This window comes from Uloborus diversus, chromosome 1 (assembly GCF_026930045.1).
Source record: "Uloborus diversus isolate 005 chromosome 1, Udiv.v.3.1, whole genome shotgun sequence".
Classification (NCBI taxonomy): Eukaryota; Metazoa; Arthropoda; class Arachnida; order Araneae; family Uloboridae; genus Uloborus; species Uloborus diversus.
Window position 1 is genome coordinate 36,080,562 of NC_072731.1, and position 12,526 is coordinate 36,093,087.

The window sequence follows — 12,526 nt, forward strand, 5'->3', positions numbered from 1 at the left end:
CTTGCTTTTCTTAGTTCTAGACCCGATATTCCATTATTTAAGTGCTTTAAAAATTTTGTGGAAAGATCTCCATCATTTAGAACTTATAACATTTCAATTAAGTACACATACTACTTAAATTCTAAAAGATGACGCTGATGACATATTATTGTTTATAAAAAGCAAAATTGAGAAAGATCTTTTCCTTTGAGGTTACAAAGAATTCTCATAACTTGTAATAATATTTCATGGTGAGGTCCTTCCTAGAGGGATGTGTTTTCTTCAACCTGTAGCTTATCCCTGAGCCAGATGGGTAGCAAAAGGAATCTATTGTTTGAAAATTCATATATTTAGATAGCAATTTAAATTGACTTTACATGAAAAGAGAGCCCTTAAATGCTGTTTTACAGTTAAATGCTGTATGAAGATACGTTTTTTTGCAGCAACCCAATCGAGGCTTCTTCGAATAATATAATGAGTCTAAAAAACTAGCAGCATACAAAATGATGACAAACATGCAGCAAAAGCAGTGATTGGAAAATTCATAAATCTCTTATGGTATTTAGGGGATAAACTAGTAGCTTTGTCCGTAGTGAATGAAGGGAAAAAACATAGGAAAAGACTAGTTCAAAAAATGCTTGTGATAAAGACAATGTGTCTAATGACTGTTTAACAAATTTCAGATAACAGTAGATGATTTGGAACACTTTCTTAGTAAAGATCTTCCTCTTTATAGAATCAATTATGAGTCCATAAAACTGTTTGATAAGTTACAAATACTAAAAGACTTTTTCCTATTTGATCCTGATTCATGGCAAAATGAAGGAAGCTATTTAAAGGGAAGCGAGATTGTTAAAATGCTGAAAGTTGTGAATGATACAACTGAAAGAGGAGTACAATTAATCGAAGAATTTCACAACCAATTTACCAAATATGAGTCACAAAAGCAATTTATTTTACAGAATGTCAAAAACTGTCGGAAATAAATACACACTATTAGATACATTGAGAAAAAAGTGCAATTAATGAAAGTTTCTAAAGCATTATTTCATTCTTATTCCACGTAAAATTTTTAGATGATATAAAGTAATTAAACACATTAATTTTAGCTACCTCACTGTAAAAATAATTTGCAAACCTAGAAGAAACAACGTACTGGGACTGAAGTAAAAACTCGAAGATTTGTAGGAATATTATCAAGAGTATTAACGTCCTAGGGGCACGTGTTATTATTGACCAATTGAGTTCAAATTTTGCACACATTACTTTTTATAACAGTGTCACAAAACTAGGGGGTGTTGCTTGTTGAGTTCAAAAAAAAAAAAGAACTCGCATGTAAATAAGGACTATCCTAATATATATATAGTGATGTTGATCATTTAATGAATATAGAAGTTAATCATTTCTTTGATTAGACAGAAAAAAATGCTTAACAAGAAACCGGGGGGGGGGGGGGACCAAAATATCTTTTCATTAAAAAATGTGTATGAAGCAGCACTATATACTTTGTGGACGGCTATATTAATTCTTGTTAACCGATTTTTCAGGTTAAAGTGTTTTTGTGTCGAACATACTTCCCTGTATTTTATCTGAACAGCTTTAGAAAACAAAATACATACCGTGAAATTAGCAACAGTGACATCTGTATCTTCCAGCTCTTTTACATAGTCCTCCCACTTGTCTCGTTTAAAGGAATTTACATACAAACTCACTAACTTGGAAGCAAATCGAGATAAAGAGTTGTCAATGCAAAGATGATAAAAGCCTAAATAGAAATAAGAAACATTTTAATTAATTTCTTAGGTGCAATTTCACATGATATAGCAAAAGTTCAATGTGTGTTTAAGCTTGTGCTACAAAAAACATTTAACTCAGTTATGATGATAATAAGAAATTGGAAACACGGAGAGTACAAGTAATTTTACAATACATACATTGAAAAGCCAAAACAGGTTAACTCCTATATTTTTCAAAGAACTCGTGTGTGTGATGCAGAGGAGACGTTATGAAGTGGGAATAGCATTCAACTGCTGCTGGAGAAGGTAAGGAATCATTTATACACTTACTTTTGCGAGTGATAAGAAAAACTGCTGATCTAAGTGAATTTGATAAAGGAGAGATTGCAATGACCTGAAAGGCAGCGAGGTCGAGACGACCACTGTACGCACATAATCTAGCAGTTGTGTTGGCTAGCATCCATTTTCTATGGAAATAGATCAGTATTTAAATTCTATTTTTATAGAAAAATGTATTTCAATCCAGGTTATTATGATATAATTATTACTACATTTTTACTTAGTTTATTGAGTAAAAAAAAATCAATGCAGTCAGTTTTGAAATAACTATGAAAACCGCTATTTCATGTATTTTTAAAAATATCATTTTTAACATTTTTTACATTGACATAAAAAGGACATGTATAGGCACTGATACAGGATTACACTGAGGTGAGGGCAAATTTATTTTCATGGCTGAAAGATGTGTCCTACAGGGTATAAAGTTTTAGTTTGTTATTCATAATCTTTAAGAATACTCGACTCTGATGATGGGGCAATTGCCTTTGCCCAATTACATACATACTGTTTAGTGATGTAAAATACCTGGGTATTTATTTTTAGGGGTAAATACCCAGGGTATATACCCGGGTAAATACCCAAAATGGGTATTTACGCGGGTATTTACTTCAAAAATTTATATTCAACTAAAATACTTTTCTGTATGTATTCCACTATGTATATATACAAGGTGTTTTTTTTTAACCTTCAAGGCCTCTATTTTTGCAACCGTTAATCCTAGATACATACTTCCAATTGCAAAAATGTTCAAAATCAAATGCAGACTTAAGATATTGAAAATTTGAAAAGAAAATAAAAATGAGTAAAAAAATACAAATTTTAACTTTTTACACGGGCTCCAGGTCCTCCGACTTATATTTAGGGAAATAATCTCCATTGAAAAACAATTCCAATAAAAAAAGTTTGACATTAGAGTAACCAATATTCACTGAGATATGACATGCAGCGTTTTGTGACTTACACCACTTTACACTCGACGTCAGTAACATCTTTTGGGGGAAAATGTAGCAGTTAATGAGTGTTTATATAAAATTATATATGTGCAGAGTGTGGTTTTTCAAATTGTTCAAGGTTTTGCAGCATGTTTTGCATATCATGGCATAATATTTGCATGAATTTTTGAATAGAAATGAAAAATGTAAATACTTTGTATTTTTTACTTGGCCAACCTGTCATTCTTCTGAAAGGGTAATAAGTTCTAATCTCATTTTCTGCAGAGTCCCTTAAAACTTTCAAATGGAATATCTCCTTGAGTTTTGATTGCACAAAATTTTGTAGTTTTTGACTCATTTTTATTTTTGCTTCAAACTTTCAATATCTTTACTCTGCATCTGATTTTGAATATTTTTGCAATTGGAAATATGCGCCTAGGATTAACGGTTGCAAAAATAAAGGTCTTGCAGGTTAAAACGGAACACCCTGTATAACCAACCATATACAAAACAATAAATTGTTCCCTAAAATTTGTATTTTGATCACATATTTAAAGAATTATTGTGTGAAACAACTCAGCAATCTAATATGATATTCACATTAAATGTGTTGGATATGCCTAATCAATGTTGATAGCCAAATTTCCGATATAAAAAGCCATTCTAACAAAAAGTAAAAAGCTGAACTGGTTCCAAAAAAAAAAAAAGCAAACATCTTCTCCAATTATGGCATTGAAAAGAAAGATTCTTTGGTTTACGATATGTTTCTTTCATTATTTCATTAAGTCTTTCAATAAAAAATATTATAAACTGTGTAGTAATACACATGTATGTATCAGTTTTACCAATTATTTCATATTTAGATTTTTTTAAAAAAAATTTCTCATTCACTTTTTGCATTTTTTTGTAAAATACCCAGTTTTTGGGTATTTACCCAGGTCTTGGGTAAATACCCAAAAAATATTTACCTACCCGCTGGGTATTTACCCGATCTACATCACTAATACTGTTTAATACAAGATTTGTGAACTTAATTTTTAAAACATCCAACTTTATTTTCTTAAGCTTAACTTAGGAAAAATTATTAAGTTATATACAGTGAAACCACTTGAAGCGGCCACTTTTGTTTAGCGGCTACCTGTTAGCGGCCAGTTTCCCATGGCACGGAATTTTGGCCCTATCCACATAATTTTAAAGCGTCATTCCATATCAAATCAACCAATAAAAAATAAATTTTGAAGGTCAATGTTTTGGATTGTTATGATTTTTTGTCTGTTTATTATACTTACTTCCAGGATAAAAAAACTGAAGTTTCAAATTTTTCAACAATTCTTTTCAAAGTTATGCATTTTTTAAATTTTGGAAGAATCCGAAATTTTGCATTTTGATTAAAATCTTAAGAGGGCTATTATTAGAGTACTATTTGACTTAGAAGTCTACAATTGGTGCTGTTTTGTTCAGTCTTTTATAAGGTTTTCAAAAATATATAACAAAGCCCAGTTGCTAAAAAAAAAATTTATAATTTTTTAATAAAAAAGTTTTTTTTAATTTGTAAAAATTCAAAATCGAAATTTTTAATTTTCTTGAAAAAAATATATGTTACTTAGCCTCTTGTTAGCAACATTTATTCAAAATTTCAAGATGGCATTCTTTTGGTATCATGCAGAAAAAAAAAATTTCCTCTTTCAACAGTGCTTTAATGGGTCATTCCATTTCAAATCAACCAATAAAAAATAAATTTTTAAGGTCAATGTTTTAGAATGTAATGATTTTTTATCTGTCTATGATACACACCTCCATGATGACAAATCTGAAGTTTCAAATTTTTTCAAAAATTCTTTCCAAAGTTATACATTTTTTTAACTCTGGAAGCATCATAAATTTTACATCGTTTAGTAATCTTTAAAAGGCTATTATCAAAGAACTAATTGACTTAAAAGGTTAAACCTTGTGCTGTTTTGTTCAGTATTTTAGGAGGTTTCAAAAAATATATAACAAAACCTAGCTACAAAAAAATAAAATCATTTATTTAAAAAAAAATATTTTGTGAAAATTAAAAATCAAAAATTTTAATTTTCTTGGAAAAAAAAACAGGGTACTTAGTCTTCTTTAAGCAACATAAATTCAAAATTTCATGATGGCATTTCTGTGGTATCATGGAGAAAAAAAAATTCTATTTCAAACAGTTGCTTTAATTTTATTTGTAAAAAACATTTGTTCTAATGAAAAGTAGTTAAAGTTTAAACCGCGACTATTGCGTAGAAAAACAAGTACTTGGAAGTATTGCAAGCATATTAACAAGTTCAAACAATTTTTTTGGTGAAAAAATATTTATTATTGAATAAAAAATCTAAATTTTATTTAAATTTGAAAACTTTAATTTAAAAGTTACTGAAGCTTTTTTAGCTATATTTTAAAAGCAAATTTAAGTTTTATTTATATATAATTTAATTGCTACAATATAAAATTTAATATTTTTTTAAGCCCAATAAGAAGCAGTTTGAGATGTGTGTAACTCACTTTGCTACTATAGAACTCAATTTGTAAGTCCTAGTATAGATATACTTTCTTCTTATGTAAGATTTCAGTTGCTTTTGCCATCTCCTCTTTCGAGACTTGGTATGTTCTGCTTGTAGCAGTGACAGGATGTAATTTGCACAGAACAAAATTTTTAGGAATGGTCAAAATGTCTGCTTTTCTTGGATAAATGAATGATGATGATGGTTTGCTAGGATGAAGGAAAGAAACCTGGATTTCTTCTTCTACTTGATCTTTTGAAATTACATATCCTATCCACCATTTGCTGTCATAGGCACAAGCAATATAGCCCACAATTTCTTCAAACTGTACGTCCCCATTATGAGGGCTCATGAACTCGTGATCCTCTGTACTAGAGCCTGGTTTTGAATCTTTGCTGAACTCACTCATAACATCATCAGTTTCAGGAACTGAAGAATGTTTTTGCTTACTTAATTGTATACGACAAGCAGTACAAATTTTCATTCCTTCTTCAATGCCATATGTTAGTGTTGTCATCCACAAGCTTGCAGTTCTTAGATCTTTTTTCACCCAATGTCCTTCCTTTTTAAATGGATTGCAGCAAAATATGCTCATTATATATGCGCATTCAAAAATATATTGTTTATCCATTTTCAACTGAAAGTTGGCTCTTAACAACAAAAATATGCATAAATTTAACATTAAAATAACAATAAAACTTGGAAAAAAATTTCTCAAAGAAAGCAAGCAGTAAAATTTAGAATGTGCACTGTCCAAGAGCATACAAAGTACTGCAGATTTCAATGCCTCTGTAGTGGGAGAAAGCAGACAGGTTTCATATTACACCAGGAGGAAGCCTAAGGGTTCGTTACAGCAGGCAGCTGATGAGCGGGAGTGGCTACTTAGGGGATGGATAGCAGGGATGTAGGTGCTGAAGCATGACTCATGATGGTCAAGCCTGTATCAACCCATGAACATAGGATTGAAAAAATGTTGATTGGAGACCTTTGCTTTACTGAATTATTTCAACATTACGGACCATTTGCCATCGATAAGTAGACTAATATAGTTTCAGTTAATAAATTTTAATTCTTGGCTATTTAAAAAAAACCTGCATACATATATATATATATATATATATATATATCTGTATAAATAAACATCTATATATATATATATATATATATATATATATATATATATATATATATATATATATATATATAAAAGGAATCGAGCCAAGGGTGCCAATAACACCTCCTCAAATACTGTACAGGCCCCCCCCCCCACAGGGATAAAACCTCTTTCCAGAGAAAAATGCCCCTTAAAAATCTTAATGGCACAGTCTTTGCCATCCCTAACTCCCCTTTGGATGATCCAGCTGATCAAGCAGTATGAATTGCTGCATGAATAAAGATGTTGAAAGAGGAAATTTTTTTTTCCTTATGATACCACAATAATGCCATCATGAAATTTTGCATAAATGTTACTAAACAAAGACTTATTAACATAAATTTTTTTCAAAAAAATTTAAAATTTCGATTTTGAGTTTTTTTAAATTAAAATTTTTTTTTCAAAAAAATGTTAAAAAAAAGAAAAAGGTAGAACTAGGTCATGTCATATATTTTATAAAACCTTATTAAATACAGAACAAAACACTACCAGTTTTAACTCTTTAAGTCAAATAGTTTTTTAATTATGGCCATTTAAAGAAAACGTGTCAGGAAAAATTTTCAACTTCGTCAAAATTTTAAAATATTATAACTGGAAAACAAATGAGTGAAAAAATCCAAAACTTTGTATATTTTCTCTGTTGTGGTAATACTCCATTGGAACAAAAAATGAGCAAAATCTAAAGACATGACATTTTGACCATTGGTTGATTTGATATGGAATTACCCTAAATCAACCCTTAAGAGCAGCCACTAAACCCCATCTGAGCGTCAGGGTAACTGCCAGTTTGGGCTTCGAAATAGACTGGCGACTACTCTCTTTTTTGTTTTTTTGACCTAAATGCTTTTGTTACGCGAACTACAAGGGAGGGGCATTTTGAGAACTATCTTAGCACACAAGTAGAAACTATCGCCTCTTGCCAATTGGCTACTTTAGCAATCCATGAGGACTGATATTTTTTCTCGAGGGGAAACAATTTTTAGCTTTCGGGGAAAAGTTAAATTTATAGTCATTGACTGATGACTAAAAATAAAACTTATCGGCAGTATTCTGAAATTAGACTGAAGCTTTTAACTTTAATTGTGATAAACAAAAGTAAATTTTTCAACACAGTAAATTTTTGAGAAAATGTGATATCAATGGTAATTTGAAAGCTATAGCTGATTCAGTAAATAACCGCCCTATAGCCAGGGCTAATGCAGAAATACATGATTCGATTTCAGATTTGCTTCAACAAGTTAAAAATCAATTTGCAAAGAAAAATTAGTTTCTCTTAAAATTGTACATGAATACAAAATGAATCATTTTTTTTTCTATAAAAGAGATCTACCATCTACTGTACCAAATAACAGAATTTAAAATAAAAAAAAAAAAAAAAAATACTAAGCCATTTTCATAACGCACTTGAAAGGACAAAGTAACTTTTCAGGGTCAGAAAGGATAATATTTAAGCATTCCTGAAGATTTCAATTCCAAGAAAATGACTCCACAAACGAGGAAAAAGTGCAGCTCAAGTCAGGTAGAGAATTTTTTATCATTATCTAACTTTCTGTAATAAATTTGAGTGTTGGAATATATGGAGCATATTTTTCTGGGAAAGTTTGATTTGAAATGACTTGAGTCACACTTTTTCCTTGTTTGTGGAGTCATTTTATTGGAATAATTGAAAACTACAGGAATACTTAAATATTGTCCTTTCTGACCCTGAAAAGTTATTTTGTCCTTTTGAGTGCATTATGAAAAGTGCTTAGTATTTTTTTAAAAAATTCTTTTTAGTGTAAATGGATTTCAGAAATAGAATACTGTTACCATCGTGAAGTTTTTTCATATAAATACTTCATATTAAAAAGAAAAAAAACTATTATATGTGTCTAAAACTTTAATCATGTGGCACTAAAAACTAATCCTCGTTCCCCTCTATAATTTGTGTGCTGATTTAGTTAGAACCATTGAAATATTAAAGGTTTGCGAAACTAATTTAGACGCATGGCAGTGTGTCAGTCAAGTTCGGAAATCAGGCGACGCATCTGCCAATGTCTGTCTAAAAGTGCTGCCTGGAAGACTTAAAAATCCTAAATTTCATAACCATACCTCTTATAGTTATGGAATTATTAAGATCTGAAAAGTGTCATCTTAACACTGACTGACTCACTCATCAAAATGTTCACACACTTCCAAGTGTCTCACATACTTGAAATTTGTTATAAAGATAGATTTTCATGCATATGTAAAGGGGAAAATCCAGAAAGTAAAAGAACTACATAAAAATAGCAAAACAATACGTAATTTTTTATGAGCATCACAGCGTGATTACAAAACAAATGGGCTAGTCAAACATTGCTAAAACAAGGTTGAAGTTTTAAATTAACTATTTAATTTTGAACCAAAATGGTGCTTTAAGCAGTACTTTAAGTTCCATTAAAATGAAAAATTATCCATCAAATAATTAAATTTGCAAATTTTGAGCTAAGCCTTTAAAACCAAAAACAACCAGCCTTAAAATTTATCAAGTGTTTTAAAAACTTTAGATCTCAATTAAATGTAAAATTACAGGAGGAGCCAAAATGGCAGCAATAATTTCCACAATTGATGCAGCAAGAAGCAAAGGGATGTAAGTGGACAGTTTCAAGTTTTGAATAAAACAAGCCCAAAGTTTCGATCCTAGGTAGGCTTTCATTGAAAAGTTTTTCTAAATTATGCTGCATGGCAGCAACTACCAGGGCTACTAGTACTCTCTCTTGCCCCAAGACAGAGAAGATGTTCACCTACGATGTGTACTGGATTTCTCCAAATTTTTAATTTGGGCACTTACATCTCTTTGCTTCTCACTGCCTTAAATGAGAAATATTTTCGCCAATTCAGCATATTTTACGACACTCCCCCCCCCCCCCCCTCCGGACAATAAAGAAATTCCAGACAGACTTTGAGAATTGAGAGTCTTAGCAACATTCCTAATTGTCATCAAATTAGAGGACGCCAAAGACCAATGTACGTCGACCTTGCTGATAAATGGCAAAAATAGACGATTATTGCCCAAAATTAGCGATCTCGCCAAGTCCCCAGTTATTGAAATATCTTCAAAACAACTAATAAAAAGAAACCAGTGCACTAAAAAAGCATGAAAAATAGGAAATCATATATTTGTACACGCTTTTACATTTGACTGTTTAAATTAGAACACAACCTTTGATTTAGCTTTTCAAAAAGTAATGATATCCCAACAAAACATAAATGTGAAATGAAGTCAAGTTCGGTCGAAATGAGGTTCGGGGTAGATTGTGTCACTGACACAAAGAGTTCAGATCTAAATGGTTATCAAGTTGCATAGCAGTTCTTCATAGATGTTGGATTTTTCTTTCCATGTTCTTCAATTCATTTGAAAACAGTTTTTACTTTCTTTGATATTGGATTTAAAACTTGGCAAGTTTGAAAAAAAAAAAAACACTGATGACTAAAACTTGCCGCAATTAACAGCTAAAATTCTTGTTCGTTTTATGCAGCGGTGTTGTTGTAAACTTCTTTGAAAAAGTGTCAACCTTCTCTGAATAATAAGCACTTTTCTCCCCGCTCAAGATTTAATTAACAATAATATACAGAGAAATGAGCTTAGATCTGCTCAGATAGGGTTACCAACAGGGTTGCCAGACGTCCTGGATTTCAAGGGGCAGTCCCGTATTTTGAAAAATTGTCCCGCGTCCCAGGGGACTTACATACGGGACAGCTAAAGTCCCGTATTCTAGCTGATAACAATATTTTACAGAATGAGACATTATTTTAAGGGGAAAAAATAAAGTAAAACAAAAAATGCAAAATGATGAGCAATAAGAAAAATATGTGCAGCAAACGTAAAAATTGTTTTTCTTTTGATTTGGTTTGTAGGTTTTTGTTTTGGCAGCAGACCATGAGGAACCGAATGGTTGCTTCTTTGCTCATTGACTAATGTTGGAAACATATCTCTGCATATGCGCTGTCAATCACAATGAAAACGATTATTATACTATGAAAAGCAACATATTGTGAGGTTTAATGCTTTGTAGAGTTTGCATTTTTCAGATTTATCATGAACAGAAGTTCAAAAAAAACCTCTGCTCCCCCCCCCCCTCCTTTTTTACTCCTAGATGCCAGTCCTGGATTTACTGTTCTTAATTCTGGCAACCCTGGTTACCAACTTCAAACTTATCGCCACTTAGCTTCTGTTGGTGCCATGTTTAACTGTTATTTTGGGAGAAAGTTATATGGATTTGATTTTTTGATGCTAAAAAGGATAATTAACTTTTAATAAACTCTTTTACCTTTTTTTTTTCTTTAGATGCCTACATTTTGAAAAACGCAATATTTTTACATCTGCAGGGCTCCCAACACATTTTAGCTTCAGAAAAGGGTAAAAGAGGACCATTTTCAATCAAAAAGGGGACTAAAGAGGACCAGTTAGGATCAAAAAGAGGACCTTGGGAGGACCACTCATAGTTAAACCCACAGAAGCACCAAAAAGCAAATTAGTTGCCAGCTGCTAAATTCGTGAAGATAATTCGCTAATTAACTATAATAATGAGAGATACATTTCTTTTATCACCTGTGAAACTGATATTTTTATCCATTGATAGAGTGCATAAAATTGGGCACTAGTTCAGCACTTAAGGCAGCCTCTTCAGAACTAAATAGGCATAATGATACATTTTGACTTGAACTAGGGATGCTGGTAGTCTCACTGAAGGATGGGTGAAGATGCACTTCATCTTTATTTAGTTTAAAATTATTTTTATGCTTTTCTGTCTTTTAATGCTTCTTAATATAGCGTTATCATACACCAAACAAAAAAACTTTATTCTCTTGTTGTTTTCCCCAGACTCTAATTTTGTTCCCATCTTCATCAGTTTCATCTATTTGCTGAGAAATTGGCACTTCCTCATAACTCACACTGAAACCTAAAAAATATTGTTTTGGTTTTCAACAAAGCTACAACCGAGTTTATAATAAATTATTTTATATTTTAATTTTAAATTTAATCTCTTATCACAGGGTTCTCATACCCTTTAGGGAGAAAAAAATTTAAGCACTTTTCAAGAGTAAAAAAATATTTTTCAAGGTATTACCCCAAATTTGCACTATAAATATTACATGCAGATTTCATTTAGTGCTAACATATAAATAAAAGAAAGTAATATGAAAAGTATAGGAAAACAAACTGCTTTTTTTACAAGAGACACTTTGATAAAAGATTTAATGTATTGAAAGTTTTCCTAAAAATGTCTGAAATGCTTAATCACAAAGAGAAGCAGATCACATGAGGCTTAGGTTTGCAATTTTCATATTCAAAGTAAATTTTCAAGAATCATAAAACTTAAGATTAAAAAAAGAAAAAAAAAAAAAGCTTCATGATTGCAAGACCATGAGTGCTTTGAACTTTTATGGGGGGGGGGACTAATTTCCCTCTTTAGGGGACTTAATCCCCCTCCCCACCCATCATGACAATGAAAAAAAATGTGCAAAAATTCACCTTTATAAAATTTTATAATTCAACTTTGTTTTAAATACAAATACTAAGTTAAAATGTTATGCACTCAATTGTTTACCATTTAATATCCCCCCCCCCCTATAAAAAACAGTAATAACCGAAAATAAGCTAATAATAATTAAAATTAAGTTTGCAAGTTAAGGTTGCAAAACTAGAAATTTGAATTTAGAAAAATTGTTAATTTTTTAGTTATTTAAATAAAAATTAAAACGAGTTAGTCTAATGCAGCATGTCGAAACAACTTCAAATTGCCAAAAATATAAAAATACTTATTAGATGCAAAACGATTAAAAGCTCAGATAAGCAAATTTTCACGAACAAAGTTCAATTTTGGCATATTTCCCATAAAATAA

The 12,526-nt window shown here is 31.0% G+C and overlaps 1 protein-coding gene across 1 annotated transcript in view; it reads right to left on the reverse strand.

Moving 5' to 3' along the window:
- LOC129229316 (transmembrane emp24 domain-containing protein 6-like) overlaps nucleotides 1-12,526 on the reverse strand; it is a 32,137-nt gene that overhangs the window by 11,451 nt on the left and 8,160 nt on the right. Inside the window, exon 3 of the mRNA XM_054863605.1 lies at nucleotides 1,599-1,744. Within this exon, the coding sequence (XP_054719580.1) occupies nucleotides 1,599-1,744 (146 nt within the window). The remainder of the gene's footprint in view (nucleotides 1-1,598; nucleotides 1,745-12,526) is intronic.